The sequence below is a fragment of the Emys orbicularis genome, chromosome 5 (assembly GCF_028017835.1).
Source record: "Emys orbicularis isolate rEmyOrb1 chromosome 5, rEmyOrb1.hap1, whole genome shotgun sequence".
Lineage (NCBI taxonomy): Eukaryota > Metazoa > Chordata > Testudines > Emydidae > Emys > Emys orbicularis.
The window spans coordinates 12769677-12792636 of NC_088687.1; the positions used below are offsets into that span (position 1 = coordinate 12769677).

The following is a 22960-nucleotide window of genomic DNA, read 5'->3' on the forward strand; positions in this document are numbered from 1 at the left end:
ATAAATGTCTGGCTAGTAGTTGTCTACACATAAAATTAAATCTTTACCCCTGCAAGCTGCTGGAAGGGAGAAAAAAAATCGTATTACCCTCTGCCTCTTACACATCCGCCAGAACCTTCTGATTACAACACCACCTCAGAGTTTACAGGTTGGCGTGAGTGGTCGTGTTTCTGGTACTTTACGCCACTACTAAAGCCACCTGGCTGGCTTGCAGGGGGTTTGGTTCTTTACCACTCCTTCCCCAGCTTTCATTTTGAGCCCTCCCTCTCCCCCCAATAAGTAACTCCCTATGACTGCCTCTGTTGCCTTGATCACAGCTTTCCTCTTTCCTCAGTGACAGTAGGGAATTGACAAGATACTTGACAGATTCACTGAAGCTTGCAAGACTCTGAAAGTGTCCCCGATGTTAATTTTGATCTCTTGCTGCTTGACAAAAATGAGGGGAAACAAACTGGAGCAGTCTGCCTGCAGACTCCTGAGGGCTATATTGCATGGGTTTGCAATTGGTTTATGTTGGCAAAGTTTTTGTGACTCTAAGGATTTTTGAAACACTGGTCCAGATTTTCAGGAAGGATTGATTCTCATTTTTGCCTAAGCCTAGGCACCCCCCCCCCTTTTTTTTTTTTTTTAATAAGACCTGGTGGGTATTGAGCACTTTTACAAATAATTCCCCAACTCTTTTAGTTTAACAGGAATGATCTGCAGAAACTCAAGGTTTAGGTCCATTCATCTCATAAAAGCAAGTTTCTGTCACTGGGGTAACTAAATTTTCCAAGCGCTGCAGCTGTCTGTCTCAAGGTCAAGCTGCTGATGCTGTCCATCACCACATCTGGATTTCTCTTTGTCTAACCTGGAGCTGAAATAAAAACTGGTTCTCTGCCTCAATTTACTTGTAATCATCAAATAGCAGTACTTTTGTGCTTTAATTAGATGTGTATACATATATAATTAGCCATGTGTCCTTTTCCTGAGGATTTTATGGGTTTCACCTGGCAAAGTGAAGCCAGAGATGGAATTTCTTGAAGTAGATTGGACAAGCATATCGGCTGCTTTAGCCATTTGGTGGCATTTTTGAGGGGGGAAAGTTGTCTGTTTTTATCAGTCTTGGAGAAACTCCCTGCTGTGAGAGTTTATGGTGTAGAAAGTCTTGGGGAGAGTTTATAAACTTTGATAAGACGCAATCTGAAATAGTTTTTTCATGAACCCATTGTTGCTTTCCACTATACAGTAGATATAATATTGATTTTTTTTTTCCTTTGGGTAAAACAAAGTTTTTCTAGTGGAAAATTTGTTTTGTGGGCTTGATTACTTTACTTTAAAGCAACAACTATATTTTCCTAATGTCTGTGACTGGTATCGGACAAGTTGCATTATAAATCTAGGATAGTTACCATTAATAAGCATTAATAGTTCTGGATGACTGCATTTTTACTTGCGCTACAGTATAAGCACAATCTTCTGTTTTCCTCTCTCAAATCTACTATATTATTTCTTGGCTCTCCTGTCAGGAGAAGTGTACAGGGCTTTTATGTACCTTAATTTATTTTAACAATTTCTATTTTATCTTTGCAAACTTGAATTACATCTTTCAAACTTCTAAGGAAACAGGCATTTAAGTTCCCTTCTTACTTTAGCTCAGGCAGCTGCCATTTTTCCTACATACATTGACCATCTTTTCAGCTCTCTTCCTCTCTGGAATGTGCTGGCTGTGTATACTAAAAGGAAGTGGCATGCTAAAAAATTGTAAACCATATAGTCAAAACCCTCTGTTTTATTGCCATAACATCAGAACATTTGGGAAGAAAGTCTGGGGTAGCTGGCTACTTAAATTAGCAATTGTTTTTGTTGTTTGCGGGGATAGTGGATGGTGAGTGCTTTAACCACAGCCTGAAGCAATAGTGCAAAACCAGTTACTAGCTTTTAACATGTCTGTAGTAATGGATAATTTAGACAACAAATATTTGAGTATTCAGTGTGGATCTCCCTGTGCCTCCTTGTGTTCCCGTGGGAGGGCATTAATGGATAATGTGGCAGTGACTCTTCCTCAGTTCCCACTTATTGCCTGTGGTAGCAAGATGGAAACCGGGGAGTGTCTGACCACTAGTTTCTAGTTCTGGATAAAATCTAGTTTCTCTCATCTTCCCCACCCCCTCACAAACTCTTCTGACTGTTTGACATGTGACCACTGTGATCTGTGTTGGCCTGACTGGGCTGAGTATTAACCGTTATACCTCCCTGTACCACAGACTTCAAGCCTGTCCAACCTGTGATGGGCTAATTTTCTTGAAAGATTGACACAGCAGGTGTCTCCACTGTCTAGGAGAGGAATGTATACTGAGCAGATGTTTGGTATGCTTATCCTTCTCTGCACGAATGCAGAAGATGCAAGGCTGAAACGCCATCTTCTGGAACAGTCCATGAACATCTCATCAGATGCTGAGGAGATGAGCTCCAGAATTCTGCTAGTGGACAAATCCACATCATCCAGCGCTCTATTTAGTAGACAAGCAACACTGAAGATTAGCATGGAGAAGATGGCCGCAAAACAGACCTCAGCATGAACAGTATTGAAGTTACAGGAGTACTTGTGGCACCTTAGAGACTAACAAATTTATTAGAGCATAAGCTTTTGTGGGCTACAACCCACTTCTTCGGATGCATATAGAGTGAAACATATATTGAGGAAATATATATACACACACATACAGAGAGCATGAACAGGTGGGAGTTGTCTTACCAACTCTGAGAGGCCAATTAAGTAAGAGGAAAAAAACTTTTGAAGTGATAATCAAGATGCCTCAGTACAGACAGTTTGATAAGAAGCAAGTGTGAGAATACTTACAAGGGGAGATAGATTCAATGTTTGTAATGGCTCAGCCATTCCCAGTCTTTATTTAATCCTGTGTTGATTGTGTCTAGTTTGCATATCAATTCCAGCTCAGCAGTCTCTCCTTGGAGTCTGTTTTTGAAGTTTTTCTGTTTTAAGATAGCCACCCGCAGGTCTGTCATAGAATGGCCAGACAGGTTAAAGTGTTCTCCCACTGGTTTTTGAGTATTATGATTCCTGATGTCAGATTTGTGTCCATTAATTCTTTTGCGTAGAGACTGTCCGGTTTGGCCAATGTACATGGCAGAGGGGCATGGCCAATGTACTTAGCACATTAGAATTCTAGTCTTGGTTGGGGCCTCTAGGGCCTACTGCAGTATCAATGATAGTGTATGAGTTTGTAAGCCTTTCTTTCACTTACAAAATTAAATCAGGGCCTAAAACCTGGGAAGGGCAGAACTTGGAGAATAACTTTATCGCATGACTTCAGGAGTGCTGTAGAAGCATGAATGAGGCCCTGGAAGGAGGAGTTGTGGTCAGTTACAAACCCTGTAGTCACTTTCAGGGACAGGGCGGAATGTGGACAAGCTGACTAGGCCACTGGGTGATCAGCTGACTTATACCAGTATATCATAGGACAGCCAGAAAATATTAACTCTATCTATACCAGGAACTTGGAGTCAGAAAACCTTAATGTCTTAAATGCTTATGCCCTCTGAATGGAAGCTTTCCAGGTCTCTGTGCTGCTGGAAATTGCCCCATGGAAATCTGAGTATGCTCTGAGTTTAAAGATAAGTGAGGAAATATCTGTACCATAATAAACAGGCATATTAAGACGGGAAAAAACACATGTGGGAGGAGTAAAGGGACAAAGAGAACATTTCCCCATCCTCAAGGAATGAGGCGCTGAAGGTTTGGGCTCACCTGAGAGAACTTACTTTTACCCATAGGAATAAAAGCACCTGTCTTCCACCTCTGGATGAGGAGAATTTACTGAGTTAAGCAGCTTTCTTGTACAGACTTTGCTGAACCCGCTTCTGGATCTCTAAGGTTATGTCCTCACTACCAAAGAAAGGTGTTTTCTACACTGAGATAATCTCAAAGTAAAATCCAAGTGGAGACAAGGCTCTGTAGTTTTAACCTTCATGTAGCTGTAGAGGTCAGCCTTATACATTGAGGTTAAAACTTCAGTGTCTTGTCTTCATTAGGATATTACATTGAGGTAACTAACTCAAAGTAACTATATTGATGTGAAAACAACTATTTTCACTGCCTAAAGATGCAGGGACAGGAAGTTTCTGGAGACAGTGTGACAATGTTCTCCCGTAACTATCATCAAGCACGTCTCTTAGCTGTAGCAATGTAAAGAAAGAGTAGGAAACAACAATATTCTATAAGAAAAGTAGTTGCGCATGAAGGATAGTGCTCAGGGAAAGTTAGGCAACCTCTGATTGTTCTAAACATCCCCATACTCTCATTTATGGGAGTTAAATGTCTTAATCCATTACAGGAAAGCCTCAGGGAGTGACACAGAAAATGCCTGCTCGAAGAGCTGCAAAGATTCCATGATAATTCCTCTTAAAGGAGGGCTGTATCAGGAGGCGAATTTAGAAAACAGGGTTAATCAAAATAGGGAACATTGTTTCAGACTGAGGCCTGATCTACACTTAAAATTTAGATAAACATGGCTGCAGCACTCAGCGGTGTGAAAAATCCACATCCCCAAGTTCTGTACTATGTTGACTAAACTCCTGGTGCAGGCACAGCTAGGTGGATGAAAGAGTGCTTCTGTCAATCTAGCTACCATCGCTCGGGGAGGCAGTGTTCCTCCAGCAATGGAAGAACAATTTCTGTCATTGTGGGCTATGTCTACACAGCTGGGTTGATGGCAGCATAGCTACTGCAACGTCCCGTAGTGTAGACATGGTCTTAATGTGTAGGCTTTGACAGAGGAAACCAACTTAAGCTAAACTGAAATCGGGCACTTCCTGAAATAAGTGTGTGCCCAGAACAGTCTTGTACCAAAATAACTCAGTGTAAGTTTGTGTGAAGACCCTGCCTTAAACCACTGATAAAGTGGTCAGTTTACGTAGCAGCGTGCTCTGTTTATGGATTAGAGACTCCTGTATTGAGAATTTATCCATTAAACCTATCCATGCAGTATATGATCAAGGCTAGAGGCAACGACAGGGAAACCTGGATGGAGGTAGGGGAGAGAAGCTGCTTGGAAAGCTTTCTTTTTATTTTTCCTTTTTTCCCCCTCCTCCCTGAGCTCACTTTCCCAAAGTTACTCACAAGCTTTGTTTTTGTCTGTAAGGTAGGATGAGGGAGGCACAACACCACTAATGTTAGTCCCTTTTAAGTAAGCCACAGTGGACTAAAGAGCTCTTTTGGGGCAATAACAGCCTTCACAGGAATAATGGTCTTAACTGAAGAGATCTTGTAGGTCCACCTTATAAAGATGGAGTCAGATCTATTGTGCTTTTCTATAGGGATTTTATGCAATTTAACATAGCCGTTCAGAGTGGACTCTTCCTTCTACTGAGCCATTCAGTACTCACTACCTGCTCCAAGAGTTACGTGTTCTTTCTAATGGGGAACCTTAGCAGGAGTGTCTCAGGCCCTGAGATTTTTTTCTCTTTTGTATAACCAGCACCTTAAGTGTAATCAAAATCTGAGTGTCAAAGGATTTGGATTCTGAGTCTCCAGGAGTCCAAGGAAGAAGATTCACACTCTGCAGAGGAGGAGGCAGAGACCTTTAGTTTTTAGATCTTTGGGGAGCTTTGTTGTTGTTTGTTCACTAGAAGGGAAGCCCCGGGAGGACAGGGAAGAATCCAAAAAGCCATTTGTGTCTGTTAGGAGGGGCTTATTCCTAGGATACTGTAGTATATCTGAATCAAGTGTCTAGTTAGCTAGAGGAGTCTCAGGCTCCCTCCAAGAATAATCCTTATAATAGCTGTAAGGAGCTGGTCACGGACTGTAATATGACCACATGAACACTCATTTAAGCAACATAAATCTCGAAGCAGACGAGTGCTGCTTGACAGGACAGTTCTGAGAAGCCAGGATTACTGGAGTCCAGGTGTGTTGCTGGATTTGGGTGACCAGTGCAGAGGATGAGGGCAGCAAGTTCACAGGTGCTAGGTAGATCCCCTTCAACTAGTCTGGCCACATGCCTTATGTTTGTGCTAGACTTTACTCTATAGAGAGCTGACTGGTCACTTCAGGTAATGAAGGCTGCATGAGGAGATTCAGTCTATCCACGTAACATCCCTCCCTGATCAGCAGAGACCTCAGATTGGGCCATCTCCTGATGTTTTCAAGTAGCATAGCATGTCTCCATCAACGTTAACATTCTGGCTGCAATGTTAATCCTGTGGACCGTGGTCCAGGTAAGGACTGTGGGTAGGGAGTGGAGGAAAGGGAGCAGGATAGTAGAGAAAGGAAAACCCAGCAAAACCCAAGGGCTCACAGCCTGACTTCTCCAGCTTGGCACATAAGTAACAGATTTGCTGTGATGCCTTCCAGGGCTCATTTAGGGAGCAGTTTGAACACCAGAACTAAGAATGTTAGCAGCAAAAAGGGCCTAGGTGGGCGTGGTTAACCTGTCAATCAAGCTCCAGGCTAGCAGATTCTTTTGTTACTGGAAGTACTATATATTGTCTTATATTCAAATTGTCCATCTCAAACTAAAGCTTACATTCTGCAGAAATTGGTTATTTTGGCAGGCCCAAACACAGTTTGCTATGATGTTTCCTAATCACCATATAGCCCTATTTCAAGCCCTATAATAATTATAAAATCTTTCTCTCAGATTTATGTTTTCTGACTTACCCATAACTAGGGCCCTACCAAATTCATGGCCATGAAAAACGTGTCATGGACTGTGAAATCCGGTGTCCCACTGTGAAATCTGGTGTTTTGTGTGCTTTTACCCTATACTGTATAGGTTTCACAGGGGAGACCAGCGTTTCTCAAATTGGGGTCCTGACCTAAAAGGAAGTTGCGGGTGGGGTGGGGGGTGGGGGAGTCGCAAGGTTATTTTAGGGAGGGTATTGCCACCCTTACTTCTGCGCTGCCTTCAGAGTTGGGTGTTCGGCGAGCGGCAGCTGTTGGCCAGGCACCCCGCCAGCATCAGCTCAGAAGTAAGGGTGGCAATACCATCCCATGCCACCCTTACTTCTGCACTGCTGCTGCTGGTGGCCCTGCCTTCAGAGCTGGGCTCTTGGGCAGCAGCCGCCACTCTCCAAATGCCCAGCTCTGAAGGCAGGGCTGCCTCCAGAAACAGCACAGAAGTAAGTGTAGCAGTACCGCAACCTCTCCTACAATAACCTTGCAACCCCCCCCTTCCCCCCCACACACAATGCCTTGTTGAGTCAGGACCCCTACAATTACAACACTGTGAAATTTCAGATTTAAATAGCTGAAATCATGAAATTTACAATTTTAAAAATCCTATGACTGTGAAATTGACCAAAATGGACCGTGAATTTGGTAGGGCCCTACCCATGACATTGATTTAAATTGCATATACCAGGTTTGTAAATCTGTATTATCTTGCAAGGGTTCAGCAGTTTCCTAAGAGTAAAATCATCCTGTTGGGCACATGGGATCCTTCATTGTATTCTTTGTCCCCATAAATGTGACGGTGGGGCTAGGAAACTGTCTGCCTGCTTTAAGGAGTGTCTTACTAATTATCTGTGTATTTGGACAAATATTTCTTAACTGCAAAAGTAACTTCAGCAAGAAAGCTTCACCTGTCATGTATGGACAAGCATATAGTTGTCTCACACGAGCACCAGGATATACTAAGCTTTTAGAATTTTTTGGATCATCCTGGTAAATTGATGCCAGAAGCTTGGCTTCATTTCATTGGTGCTGCTGTCTGTCTCCCGGAATAAGAGCTGCAGCATGTCAGACTAGATGGGTGGTGTATTTGAGATGCAGAAACAATTGTTAGAATACAGCTATTTTTCCTCACAACTTGACCACCTGTGTAGCTGTTTGTATCTTTTTCCTTGTACTCAATGGAGAGGAGAGATTTGTGTGCATACACACCAACACTTTCTTTTTATATTCAGTAGAAATGGTGACACTGCAGTAATAATGCAGGTGTCCCTGCAGCAGGAGGGCTGTTGGTGCCAGCCATTGATGCAGTGTTATACCACTTCAGCATCACAGTCTGACCCTCCTGCTTTCCCCTTCTCTGTCAGCAATGAGAAAAAATACGCATTTTGGAGTATATCAGCGAAATAGATTAGTAATGTGCAAAAAAAAAAAAAAAAACCACCTCACACTTGTTAATTTTATACCAGCACAGTTCCTGCTTGCCGGATCTTAGAAGTGTGTGAATAAGAAAATTTAGCCTGTCATGTTTTAACAGAACAGGTGTGAATTGCGATCATACTTATTTTTCCGTTCTCATGAATTCCAAGTAACATGAAAACAAATATACTACTTTACCATACATGAAATGGTCAGCATTGCAGGACTTTTGTGGATGGTTCTGCAGTGTTGTTGCTGTTATGGTGCCAGCTGCTGTGCTAAGAAAAATGGATTGGGCTGGGATAAAGAAGGATCCCATGTTATTGAACTATACTGCTCTGACCTTTAAAGAACTGTAAGACTGAAATAGGCCAGATTTTCTGCTGGTATAAATGCATGCTGCACCTGTTTCCACCAGCCAAGAATTTGGCCCTGTAACTTTATAGATTTTTAAAATCAAGCTTGCATAACAAGAATTCATCATCCTGTATCTTTACAATAAACTTCACAAAAGAAGTAGCAATAGTTTTTGGCTCTGCCTGTACTATATAATTCTAAAGGTCGCAAAGGTTTAAATGATTTTTTATGACCATTTTAATATTTGCATCAGTAATTTTTTTAAATGAAGGATTAGCTTTGTGTTACGAAGATGTATTTGAAAATTCAGAAAATTTGTATTAATGTTATAACCATCTATTGTAGATTTCTAAATATATATAATCTAAGTTAAAACAAAGGAGAGAGGATACGTACAAATTTAGGTATTATGACTTCATTATAGGGAAAAATTAAACTTTGTTGCATTGGGTGTATTCACACTTATTTCAGAACATCATTAAACAGAACACTCAATCTGGGTATTCAACAGTCCAAATAGTTTTATTCCTTAACTCTTTGCTGATGTGACGAGTTTGATATTAGAATGGTAAGAACTCTGGGTCCAATAACTTCAAAGGGTTACATCTGAATTGAGATAGTATAGATATGGAATTCCTCTTTGGCATGGAAAAAATAAGTGTCTCTGTGGAGAGAAATTCTTCTTCCCCCTTCGCCAGCCTGATGGGTATCTGAAACATGAAAAAAAGTAATTGAAGTATAGTCCCATGAATAATGAGCATACAACTACATTTGAAATTCTGTCTCCTGATACAATTTTTTTTGCCTTTGTAATTAAAAGGTGGATATAGAGGGTGAAAGTTATACTTAAAGTGGTAGTCAATTAAATTAATATATGCTATCATGGGATCATGCACCATAATGGGGACTAATAAGGTTTTAGTTGGGATAAAACATGGGCTTTGTTGTGCTAAAATATATTAAAATGAAATAGGACAGTGGTCCCCAAACTGTGGGCTATGGAGGAATGTTCGGAGGGAGGGCACAGCGAGGCCTGGGCCAGCTTCCCCCCTCTCCCCCCGACAGCAGGGAGGGAGTGTTACCCAGCCCCACTTGGCCCCCAGCTCCACTCCAGCTGCAGCTTGGCTCCCAACTGTGGTTCCCAGGGGAGGGGGCCCGCAGGTTCCATTGTGGGTGAGGGAGCAGAGCGCAATGGGAAAAAGTTTGGGGACCACTGAACTAGGACTACACAATGTTTGTCATAACAGGATTTTACTTTATATGGCTTGGTAAGGAATTTATTTATCAAATAGGATTTGACAACATGCCTAATGGTATCCTGGAATTGACCTATGTTTTTATTCAAATTATGAAGAATTTGAATTAGGTTTACTTGAGATTATGCAGGCAAGTAGAACTAACTTATACTTATGAAATATATATTTGAACCATCCTATATTTCCATGAAATTTAATCATAAGCTACTGAGTACTGAAATGTTTACCTTTGGATGATTATTGAATGGGATAATTTCCCCCTGAGATTCTTTGCCAGAATTATGTCAGCTTTCACATTACATTGCTGTATTTTGATCCACTTTCTTCCATGAATCCCATGAGATACACCTTTAAGTGTTAGATAGCTATATAAATAGTTCAAAATGAACTTTTTTTGAATTAAAGATTTCATTGGATAGTCTTCCTGAATTTGGCTTTTATTTCTCACAAGCAGAAATTGAATGTTTTATTCTTAGACAAATTTTTATATATTATGAGATAGTAGAAAGTAGAAAAATGTTCTGATTGTACATGAATACATTTCATCTGTATGAAGTCTGTGCTACTAATGAACAACTGCAAAATTAGGCTTTTAAAATAAATTGGAATCCTTGACTAGATACAATAATATAAAATACTTTTTTTTATTTTTATTTACAATTACTCTCTCTGTTTGTAAAATCGGAGTCCTGCAACATCTGGTAAGAAGTTCCATGTTCTTGACGGTGACTTCCAGAGCAGGTCTGTTCAGTGTACTGACAAGATTTTGTAACTTGCCAGTCCTGCACACTCAACCTAAAAGCTGGAGGTTAAAGTTCATTATCTCCTATTCATACATCATCCCTAATGAATTCTGCAGGTTAGATTCTGCTTTTGTTTACACCTGTGCAACTCCGTAGTCTTCTGCTGATGCTTTCAGTCCTGTGCAACTCTCGGCATAATTATCAATATGCTAGGAAGGAACTTGCAGGTGTCGTACTAGAATTTGTTTCAGCTTGGGTATCCCCTCTCCTGCCCACACATATAAACTGGTCTACCCTTTACCTGCTGTTCCATGTCCTCCTTTCCCTTAAAGGCAATCCTGCAGTTGTGTGTTTCATGAGTCCTATAAATCTTCTCTGGCCAACTGTAGAGTGCAGGCTGTGAATAATTTATAATCTTTAAGGGGAAATCAGGGACTAATAATAAATGTACACTGTTGGATGCTTTTCTTTCCGACAAAAAGGTTCTAGAAACATTTTTGTTCTGAAAGTTTACATTATTTTTGACATAAGTCCCCAGTGCCTGGAGGAGACCACGAGCTTTGTGGTTCAAAGGCCAACTTCACTGTTTCACTAGGTGAGTTACTTAGCTAGTGTTTATCATAGTTAGTAACTTGCAATTTTGTTTCTAGATACAGCATAAATACCATTTGTGGTCTTTCCTGGATTACAGATTGACAAGTAACTTCTTCCTACTGGAACTTTTCTCTTAAAGTTAAAACTTTAAGACACAAATGAAAAATTCTTAATTTTTGCTAAGAAATGTGAATCATTACAGTGTTTAACAATTTTGACACTACTTTGGAAAAACAAGCAATGTCTTTAGCAACCTTTCTGAAAGGACACTGCTGTATTGCTTCCATTATTTGTTTCTAAACTGAAATGGCATATTGGTAAGGCCCTTTGTTTTCAGGTTTTTTTATTTAATTTTTCTCAGGAATATTATCAGTGTGTATTACTATAAAACAGGTGCAAATTGATGCAAAAACTATTCATAATTTTTCTGTGTAAATATTGGGGTTTATTTTGGTAGACGGAAGGACGGGGGGGGTGTATTCAATCAATTAATGCTTTGATTAATGGAATTTAATGTGGTTTGCTGCAGAACTAAAACAGAACTCAAAACACAATACCACCTCTGAGTTTAAGAAAACAATACATCTCTAATCCCCAAATAAAACTTTTCATTTGAATAAACAGTTTTCCTGTTGTAGACTTAGAACTCTTAGCCTATAAATATTTACATTTAATAATTGGGCCACACCATTTGCAGAGCATACACTCCACTTCATCTTTTTCTCCTGTTTTTGTTTTTTAAAACTTTTGAATACTTCCTTGTGTTGTGAAACGTATTCTGATATGTTTTTTCATTTTCTTCCCTTTTTAGTGTGTCAAATCTTTAAACCGTTATCTGCTAACAGCTTGAAATGTGCATGTGGTGGGCGTGAGATTCATCAGTACGTTCAGATGTGCACACACTTCAGAGCTTGTGTGCATGCCTGTTTGTTGTGTGTATCTTCTAGACCAGTGTTTCTCAAATGCGACCACTGTGGCCACGTGTGGCCACCAAGGGCTTTTCTTGTGGCCACAGTCTCCTGGGCTATGATTTGGGGGGAGGGAGCAAAGCAGAAGCCCTTCCTCCTCCCTCTTGCTCCTGGGTGCACTGCCTTGGTGTTGATTGCTGGGGCTGCCAGCAGGGGTTGGGCCCTGCCCCCCTCTGGAGACACCTGGGGCACAACGCTGGAGGAGCAGGCAGCCAGTGAGTTCCCCATCTTCGCAGGAGTGTGGGGCCCAGACTTTGGGCTTCCGCTCTGGGGTGGTGGGGTGGCAGGCTCTGGCTACCGGGCTTCAGGCTCCAGTCCCAGGCTCCAGTCATGCGGCTTCGGTCTCAGTCCCACCGCTGCCTCCCCTGACCCTCCCCCCCCCCCCCCCCCCCCCCCCCATCCAGGGTTTAATTTGTCCCCAGGCTTGGCAGGGCTGAGTAAGTCTGCTGTGAATAGTAATACTTGTATGTTTTGTTAATACCACTTTTCACAACAGACTTACTAGTTAGCAATAAATAAATGACAATGATTTGGACGTGTATATGTGCATATTTATTTGTTTTTCCTAAAGCTAATTAAGCATTTTAGGAAATAGTGTGAGAGCGGCACCAGCAAGAGTTGATGGCTGCACTCTGAGGCCATCAAATAAGTTGTCCTGAGAACCCCTGTTTTAGACTAATACATAGTCTTATTTCAACAGAGCTTTGCATATACACACAGAGTAACGTATCATAATACATATAGCTCATGCGATGTATTGTGTTTTCCTAATGAAACAAGATTTTTTTATCTTTTTGAATGATAGAAAAGTAGGGTGAAAATCGGGGAGGAAAAAATACTACTTGTAAAACGCAGGATTTTTTCGGTAAAAATAGTTTTAAACTGAAAACGAAGGGGTGTACATATTCTCAAGGTGCATATTCTTGCTTGGCGCTGTAAAAAGTAAAGCATGAGTAAGTTAACTAGGCTTCATTTGATCCCTCAAGCTACTTACATTTGTCAGAGAGAACGATATCCAAAGTCCATAGACTGATCACATTTTAATTCCCGCTAAGAGAACTGTTTGCAACACTTTAAACAATTGCCACTAATTAAACAAACTGTCCCTTTCAGGCCAAAAATTCCTGTGCAGTCACCTCAAGGAAAATACAGTAAATTTCATATTCTCGTTTCAAAGGCTTTAATTCAGCACTGTCTTGGTAGGTAGGTGTGGAAATTGCTTTTACAACTGGGTTTAAGATTTTAAAATATAAATAAGGATTTTTTAAAATATGAATGAGTCTTTGTGTAACTATTAGACAGATGGTAGTCTTCTGTTATCTGCCACTTTTCTCATTGTAAAAACTGCTTGAAGCACAGCTGGAAATTTGCACAGTATTAGTTTGTGTTGCACACATCAACATGTAGCATGATAAGACAGTTGAGCAAGTTCACTAGTGATGTGCAGGTGAGAAATTGCTTTGGTTTCTAAATTACAACATTTTGCTGATAATCTATAAGAATGAGCACTTTTTCTTTCCCATTCCCCAGCTTTCAGATTTCTGCTTTGTATTACAAAATTTTGTTATGCAATCTTGCTACTTCCAGTGAAATGGAGTCAGTGCCCTGCTGATGATAGTCTGCTTAAAAGCTGTGCCGTAACAACCAACTGACTAGTCTCGAAAGAATAAGATATAAGGATTTGTGCTAGCAAAACCAGTCACTGAGACGTGGAGATGTATGCAAATGACGGAGAATCTAGTTTAAGAAAACATTTTTCAGTTCTCTGCTTTATATAAAAATGACTTGTTTTTGTTTATGCCTACTGTGTGCCATTATAATTGCACTCCTGTGATGGAGAACTTTGCAAGACAGATGCATAAACTGTGCCATGGCTGCTCTGTGGATTGATGAGCAGAGCTATTTATGGAAACTGTGTTCTGACTATATGGATGTTACAGAAGTTATTTAGAATAGGCTTCTGTGGATTTGGACGGTGGGGCTATATATATTGGAATGTCTGATAGTGGTGTTACTGTCATTGCTAACTTCAGAAATTATTCCTCAGTAAAAAGTGTGATCTCAGTATTTTTTGTTTTTGTCACCCAAACTTTATGTTGTGGAACTAACTGTCATTGTGCATGACCCTGTGTGGAGGCAAAATGTAAAAACATTGCTCACTGAGTATATTAAACATTTCAGAAAAGAACAAAATTAAAATATGACCGTATATTAATTTACAGCACCCAAAATTATGCTAGGTGCTCAGAGTACAAAAAAGATTTGGTCCCTGCCTTAAGAACTCTTCTCTAATTTCAGATATGATGCAATAAGAGTAGGAAGGAGGATGGGAGACGCTGTATGATCATTCATTTACTCATCGGAAGCACATGCACAGTGTAGTTACACTTCTTAAAATTTATGACACAGGTATAGTACTGCCAAGTATAAAGGCTGATTAGGAGCTACTAGCATGTTTTTTCCATGCTGAATGGTCTGTAGTTTTGGACAGCAGGTATTATCTAACTTCAAGGTTCAAATAGGGGATCCATAATTTCAGACTCAGTGGGGTAGTATTATCTAATTTAATTTCTAGATGCCAGCTTAGCTGGTTTTGCAACCATTTGGGGCTTTGATTTTGGGAGCAATACTATTATTTCGTCTGTAAAAACAACATTGTTTCCATAATAGTCATTCGTTCCTCTTAATGATGGCGTTCTGGAACCAGCTAGAACAGTCTGGTGTACCCCTGCCACTGGTGCCCCTTTTCCTGTGGGGGCAGAAAAATGCTATTTTGTCTCAGCCATGAGGGTGGATTTTCTTTTTTCTCATAATGCTTCCAGTTCTTTGGATATCTAGACGAGAAAACCCTAGATCTACTCCAGTCAATAAAGAGGTTAAAAACTCTATTGGGAAAGAAGCTCTTCTAGTCTTCAGTTCAGAGAAGCCAATTACCAAGCTCCGATGGCCAAGTATAATCACCTGAACTATTCTACATTCATGGACTTTGTTGACAAGCTTCTGCAAGAGGATAGAGACCAATTTCAGGCTCTCAAGTTGGTTACCAGGACCACTCTTCAGTCAGCAGTGGATGCAGCAGATATATCTTGTAGGACAAGGGCTACTGCCATTGTAATGTACCTTGAATCTTGGCTTCATGCTTCAAGGTTTCCCAGGGAGGTCTGTAACAATTGTGGAGGATCTGCCCATCAATGAAACTCTCATGCTTAACCAGAAGACAGATGAGCCTTTACATACTTTAAAGGCCTTCAGGGTCACTCTCTGATCCCTGGGGATATATACACTTGTCCCGAAGAGAAAGTTCTACATGATGTCATACAAGCCAAGACTGATGGCTCAATAGTTTTACCACTCCCGACCTTGTGAGCCACCCATAAAAGGCAACAGGTTCATTTTCCCTGCACCTTCTGCAGAAACATCATTGTCCCAATCCCAGCCTCCATTGAAATGATATTTTTGATGGGAGTTGGAGAGTGCAAACCAATGATGCCAACACTTACGGATTCCCACATACCCTTTGGAGGTCGTCTAACACTCTTCCCACACTAGGAATGCAGAAACAGACAGGTGGGTTCTAAACATCATCCATTCTGGCTGTGCGATCGAATTTCCCTCCCTGCCCCCACCAAGCCCCCCCAGAATTTTCAGGGCCATTCTCACAAAAAGATTCTCAAACGAGAAGTAGAATCCTCCTTGCAGCGAGGAGTAATAGAATGGGTACCTCTTCGGCACCAAGGAAAGGGCTTTTTACTCACCTTACTTACTAGTATCCAGAAAGAAGGGTGGAGGGAGGCCATCCTCAACCTCTGCTGTCTCAACCGCTTTATTCGCAAGCAGCAATTTTGCATGGTTACACTGGCATTTTATAATCCGATCCCTAGAAAAGGGTTTGTGGTTTACAGCTCTCAGTATGAAGGACGTGTATTTTCACTTGGACATTCACCACACACTCCGATGCTTTCTCAGATTCAAATTGGTGCCTGACCATTTTCAATACAGAGTACTCCTGTTCGGCCTTGTTACCCCCAGGTTCTTTACCAAGGTCTCTTTGGTAGTAGCAGCCCATATCAGATGTCTTGGCTTCACCTTTTTCCCCTGTCATGGCTACTTGCTTCTCATTGCCAAGCCACGTCAAGATGCCTACAAATCAGCTTTGTCAGTGCTCCAACTCGTGTCTTCCCTAGGAAAGGGAAATTTGGAAAAGTCTGCTCTCGTTCCAGCACAGACTTTAGATTTCATCAGCATGTCCCTAAATTCAGTCACAGTGAGGGCTTATCTGCTACAGATTCCAAATAACGGCCTCATAGATCAGGTCATGAGGAACCTTCAAACACCAATCAGAATTCCTTTCTCTCAGGGGACATAAGGCGTTATGTATTTGTCATGCCATTGGCCAGACTCCATATTTGTTGCTTGCAAGTGTGGCTTCAAATAGTGTTCTCACCAAGCAGACAGTCCATGCATACCATAATAACTGTGCCCACACCAAGGTAACCTCCTCTCTACTGTTGATGGAGGGATCAAGACGTGCCTGAGCGTGCCACTCCTTTCCCCCTCACCAGACAGGATGATTATTACGGAAGCATCCCTTTTAGGCTGGGAGGCTCCCTCAGACAACCGCTCCACGTAGGGCTCTTAGACGTCCCAAGATCAGGATGGGATTGTGGGCAGCCTGGAAAGCTTAGAGAGGTTTTCTTTGATACATTAAAGGTCACTGTGTCCTCCTCATATTGTGTAATATGAGGACAATATTTTATGTCAACAAGCAAGGAGGAACAATAGCTATTCTTCTGTGCACAGAAGCAGTCACCTTATGGAATTGGTGCACCAGCAATCAAATGACCCTGTTGGCTATTTACCTTCCTGGGGATCAGAATATGCTGATGGACTCCCTCAGCAGACACTTTATCGACAACAACTGAGAGTTACGTGACTCTGTGGTAGACAGTATTTTTGTTATGTGGGGAACTCTCAAAAGGGGCCTGCTTGTCTCTCAGATGAACAGAAAGTGCAACATATACTGCTCCAGAGGGGCCCTAGAACTTCGCTCTCAGGTCTAGACTGCACCCCTGTTCGTGAAAGCACACAGTGAGAGGTGGTCACTGCCTGCCTTATCACCATGGGTGCCTCACAATGCTTTGCTGTTGTGGCTTCCAAGCTGGGCCACTCACAACCAGCCTTCAGGTTACACCTTGAGTGTCTGTGTTCTAGACAGCCCTGGTCCAGCAGTTATGACCCCAGCTGTCTGTCTACAGCCCCATAGCCCCTCTCTTGTTTCCACCAGCCTTGGTTACTACTTGCAGGGGGACCCCTGCCCACTCCCAGTCCTGAATTTCCCCAAAACCATGTGTTCTGCAATGTCCAGTCCTCTCCTGGACAATTCCGAGAAATATGACCCATTTGCTCCTTTTAAGGAGACAAACACAGTTTACCACATTAAGTGGAGCTGACATTCACATGAGCACGAACACAGCATTGTTGGTTTAGATTAATAGTAAAATGAGTTTATTAACAAAAGAAGATAGGATTTTAAATGAGTTCAGGTATAAGAGAGAGTTTAGAAAGGGTTACAAGCAAATAAAAGTGAACACACACGTCTAAAATTTAATCTAGCAAGTTTTGGTTCAAGGCTTCCAGCAAGATCGTGACTAAGGGTATGTCTTCACTAGCAACGTTAAAGCGCTGCGGTGCAGTGGCAGTGCTTTAATGTGGCTGTGTAGTCGCGGCACCAGTGCTGTAAAAAACCACCCCCACGAGGGGTGCACTGTCTACACTGCCACTTTACACTGCTGAAACTTGCAGCACTCGGGTGTGTTTTTTCACACCCCTAAGCGAGAAAGTTGCAGCGTTGTAAAGTGGCAGGATAGACAAGGCCTAACTCTCTCCTTGGTCTTGATTTTTCCAGAGGCCTATATGGTTCTTGAGCCTTTGTCTTCTTAGATGAAAGAAAACTTGCCTGTCTCTGCAAGGTTCTCTGCCTCTTTCTTTTATAATCCATTAACTGTTTGAAGTGGTAGCATACCTGTCAAAGTAAAGTTTATTCAAACAGTGAGGAAGGTGACATGGAATTTGGTGAAAGAGGCTCCATGCTCCTTCCCCCCTCCCCGCCATTTGTGTTTGCTGAAATGCAAATTGTTCTGTTCCCTGCCATTTCCACCCTTTCTGTCATGATGATCCTGCTTACTGTTTATATGTCAAATGAGGTAAACACATATTCCTTTGTTTAGGATAGACATGTTTAACAACTTGTTCCTGGACAGGGCTGTCTGTTTTGAGCATGTACTAATAACATCATACAGGGGGACTTTGACTTTGCATATAATGTTGCTACATACATTTCACCATGATATTATTGTCCAGCAAGTTATTAGTTTTCGAGTGATACCTCACAAGGCCTATTTTATACAAAGATTACTACAGTAGTGTTTAGGGAGTGAACACAACGGTGCTTTGGGTCACAGTGACGCTCTCCTTTTTCCATAGTCATATCATCTGAACTATGCCTTCCCGCCCTTCCCACTCCTATCTGGGGTCTTACAGAAAATTCATCAAGACCAGGCACGAGACATCCTCATCGCCCCCAACAGGCCCAGACAATATTGGTTCCCAAGTCCTCTGCGTATGTCATCTTGGTTGCCAATCAACATTCAGTCCTTTTCCAATTTCCTGACCCAGGGGAAAGGTAGAATCAAGCATCCCAAGCACTCCATCAGAGGGCTTGGGTTTTGGATGGGTGTCAAATCTACAACATCCTTGTTTTGAAGCTCTCTGAAATTTGCAAAGCTTTCTTACTACTTGCAGAAAAGATTCCACTAGAAAATTCTAGGCAGCCAAGTGGAAGTGTTTCTCTGTCTGGACACAACAGAAACTTACATCACTAGAGGCTGTGGCTATTGCCTTATTCTGGACTATCTTCTTTCCCTCGAAACAACAGTGAGTCTTCCCATCAACTCTTTATGGATCCATCTGGCACCAATCCATGCATACCACCCACCGGCATGTGGTAACTTAATTCTCGCTCGCTCACTGATTACCAGATTCTGTAAGAGTCAACTCAGAACCTTTCCACCGTAAGGAAGTCTACTCCTCAATGGGATTTAAATTTTGTTCTTCTGGTGCTCACTAAGTCTCCCATCAAACCACTAACTACATGTTCCACGTGTCTTCTATCTGTGCAGGTTGCATTCCTGATCACAGTGATTTCAGCCAGGAGAGTCGGTGAGCTTGGAGCATTGATGGTGGACCCTCCTATGCTATTTTATAAGAAACAAAGTTTCGTGTTTACATCCAAAGTTCACCCCAGAGTAGTTTTAGAGTTTCACCTGAACCAGTCAATTCACTTACCTGTGTTCACCCTGCAGCCGGAAAAGCACTTGCATCTGAAAAAGAGAGGAGACTTCATTACCTCTATGCAACGAGCCCTGTCCTTTTACCTGCAAAGAACAAAGGCAATCAGAAAATCTCCCAATTTATTGCCATAGCTGAAAGTGTTTGAGGTCAAGCTGTTTCCTCTCATAGAATCTCTATCTTACTCTTACTGTATCTTACTCTTCTATAAGTGGTCTAATTTTCCTTCCCCTCCTGGGGTCAGAGCTCATTCTACAAGTGCACAAGTGGTGTCAATGGCATCGCTTCAAGAAATACCTTTTCTTGACATTTGCAGAGCATCTATGTGGAGTTCCATCCACACGTTTGTGAGACGTGCTTTAGTTCAAGCCAGTTATCCCCCATTCTGTATTTGGTCATTCGATTTTTTTCTTCCCTAAGCACCCAACATTTGTCTATGCTGAATTTCATTTTGTCATCTATCGCCCAGTTCTCCCAATTTATCAAGATCCCTCTGAATTTTTGGAGGATACAGCTAAGTATTGCAAACCCTCTCCTGCCCAAGCTTTGTGTCATCTGCACACTTGATCAGTATGTTCTCTATCCCTACATCCAGGTCATTAACTCTTTTTATGGTAAACAATTGATTTGGGATGTGTTATTTAGCATCTTTATTAAAGTAGCTCTTGGGCCACACACCATCGGGTAAAGGGCATTCATTCTTTTAGACTAGGAAGTACAGCAGTGGAGGAGTTGTTGGGAAGTAGAAATGAGGACCCGGCTGGGGGAGCCTCACTTCCTGAAAACAAATAGGAAGCTAACAGAAATTTATACACATGTTTTATGAGTGATTTATAACAGAACAATAGATCTGTGTGAAATTATTTGTGCAAGATATGTCACCTTTCCTGGAGTATTTGGCCTTTATATTTTGTAAAGAAAATTAAAGGTAATGGAAACCTGCAACCATGTGAGGGTATAACGCAAGTTATTAATAAATCTGAGTTTAATTGAGTTTAATGCCATAACTACTTGTAACTTGTCTGTTAGTCGACTTCATTATTTTGTTTAAAGAATCTGTGTAACCTGTCTTTAAAAAAGTCAATATTGGACTATTTCCAGCCTATTTGAGGGCAGCAGCCAGAGGTTTTTTTAAACCTTCAGACTATCCTCAATTTTTATGTGCTGGGCATAAAAATAGCTTTGATGAAATGATATTCTAGATTTAATCAGAAAGCGCCGGGGGGGGGAGGTAGGCATCTAATGTCAAACTTTTAAATTTCAGAACATTTTAAACTTCAAAGCTTTTCTACCCAAATAGCTCTTTCCTCTGCAAAAGGTAACTGGGACACAGCATCCTGTTAGTCAGCATGGTATTTTTCACTCTTGTGTCAACAAATCCAAGTATAGTCCAGATGTTCCAGTGCAGTGGATGTTTTTGGCTTTTAGAGCTATGTTTCATTTGAATTTTGTAATCAGAAATCCATAACACATTCATTAAAGGCTGAAAATATAATGTGCATGGTCTGGACAGAGACTAAGATGATATTTGTACCCCATTTGTCTTGGGTAAATGTAGTAGGCAGTACCTATGAGAGAGAGAGATGTATTTATATGCATCTTCATAGGAGTAAGCTTTAAGGTAACAACCTTTTTTGTTTCCGTTCTGCATTACATTCAGTTCAGTGAATTACTTTGATCAGCAGCCACAAATATACATTTTTAGGGACCATCTTTTTGTTCTATGTTTGTGCAGGACCTAGCACAACAGTCCTTGAATAGTGTCCCTAGGCACTACAGTAGTTAGTTAGTATCTGTTTCAGTGATGTTTGTTTAAAAGGGCTTACATCTATTTTACTACTCCTAAACTAGTCTTGGGGTCCGCTTTTGTAAATATGATAAAAGTTAGTACAAGTGCAAAACAGATTGTCGTGTCGCTTCTTTCAGAATGCAGATATCTCCTGTGTAATGCATCTTATAAAAAAAAAAAAATCTAATTGAGATCTATCCAAGCTATTTCCTAATACCATTAGAGTATTCATTGACCCTATAATCAAACAAGAGGGAAACAATGACTGAAAGTCAGAATAGTTTCTTTTAGTATATAAATGAACAGAACTCTTAAAGTAATTTTAAAGGAAAAATGTGCTCACTTTGTACTTAAGTTTTTCCTCCATAGTCTGTTAAAATGGTTGCAAAAATTACTGTCTTTAATGGGGGGAAAACAGTAGACCTAGATTGATTAGTGAAAATGAGCTGTTTTAATTCACAGTGTGTATTGAAAAGAGCAGAAATCTGGATACAAAATAATTATTTTGAACATTCAGCGGTGTTATTCAAAACCTTTCAGCGTCCCATCAATAAAACAGTAGGATTTGTGCAGGTAGTGCACTCATGCTAAATAAGCTCTCCTGTATTTAGTAGAACCATCAGCAATTAAATGGTAATGCTGGCCCTCCAGTGATCATAATAAGGCTTCAGAATTCTCACTCCAGTGAGATAAATAGTGAAGCTCACACTTAGTACAATTGTCTGGCACATTTGGACAACAGTTTGATTTACATTATAAGGGCTACCATTGCAGTCAAAAGTGGTAGACATCTCCGGTCTGATTTTTCCTCCCCAGACGTTTTGAACACCTACACTTCTCATAGAAGGAAGTGCTCAGTACCTCTGAAAACCAGACCACTTTTAAAAGTCATATTCCATTCTGTGTAACCGCAAAATCTGGAGAAGACCTTACAACCCTTGAATTTGTGTTTTTGTTGTTGTTGTTTTTGTTTTAATATCTCCATATTCTTATCTGGATATTAACCCTATTCCATTAGTTTGTTGCACTGTATAGCATACAGTCTTTAAAAATATAGCTTTCAGATATCTCAGAAATATAGAGTAACTTCTGTGGGAATTCATGACTAATACTAGTTGTAGTTCTGAGGAGGTAAAATCTAGTCTAAAATGTTACTTGATGTTTTTATCTCCATGTAAATTTCTCCAGCATTTATACTTTGGTTCACAACTTTTAATGCTAATTAAGACTTAAGCCTAAAACAATTTAATGTAAAGTTGCATCTGCTGGTTACCAATTGCAGAGCAATGTTTAGAGTTTTTAATTTATGAAATATATTGTGTAGAATTTTGAGAAGTGTTCAGGATTTTCCTTCCATGGAAGGAAAACTCGTAGTAACCTCAGAGGGAACAGAATTATGCCAACACAAGTGCTTCTGAAAATCTTATTTGCAACAAGAAAATCACTGCACCTTTTGATTTAAAAAAAAATGCATGAATGGACTTTAAAATTACAGAGTTAAGGATTGGAATTTTATTAAGGCTAATGTGTTCTTTTTTCTTTCCAGGTGGAGTCATTCATTTTGGATCAGGATGATTTGGAAAATCCAATGTTGGAGACTGCTTCCAAATTGCTTTTGTCTAGTACTGCTGATGGTGCTGACTTGAGGACAGTAGACCCAGAAACCCAAGCTAGATTAGAAGCTTTACTTGAAGCTGCAGGTAAGTACTCATGTCTCTTAAGGGCTCAGTCCTGCCACCTTTATTCCTGAGACCATAATGGGGCTGCTTGCATAAGTACTAATCCTCATGTGTAAGTGTGGCAGTCTTGGGGCT

At 40.9% G+C, this 22960-nt stretch overlaps 1 protein-coding gene across 3 annotated transcripts in view; it reads left to right on the top strand.

Moving 5' to 3' along the window:
- Positions 1 to 22960, top strand: part of ANKRD17 (ankyrin repeat domain 17) — a 142482-nt gene that overhangs the window by 50486 nt on the left and 69036 nt on the right. For 2 of the 3 annotated variants that reach the window (XM_065405664.1, XM_065405665.1), the window contains exon 1: positions 22699 to 22846. In XM_065405664.1, coding sequence (XP_065261736.1) covers positions 22735 to 22846 — 112 coding nt within the window. In that variant the 5' untranslated portion in view covers positions 22699 to 22734. Of the gene's footprint in view, positions 1 to 22692; positions 22847 to 22960 lie in introns of those variants that run through there. The other variant, XM_065405663.1, reaches the window with a different exon arrangement.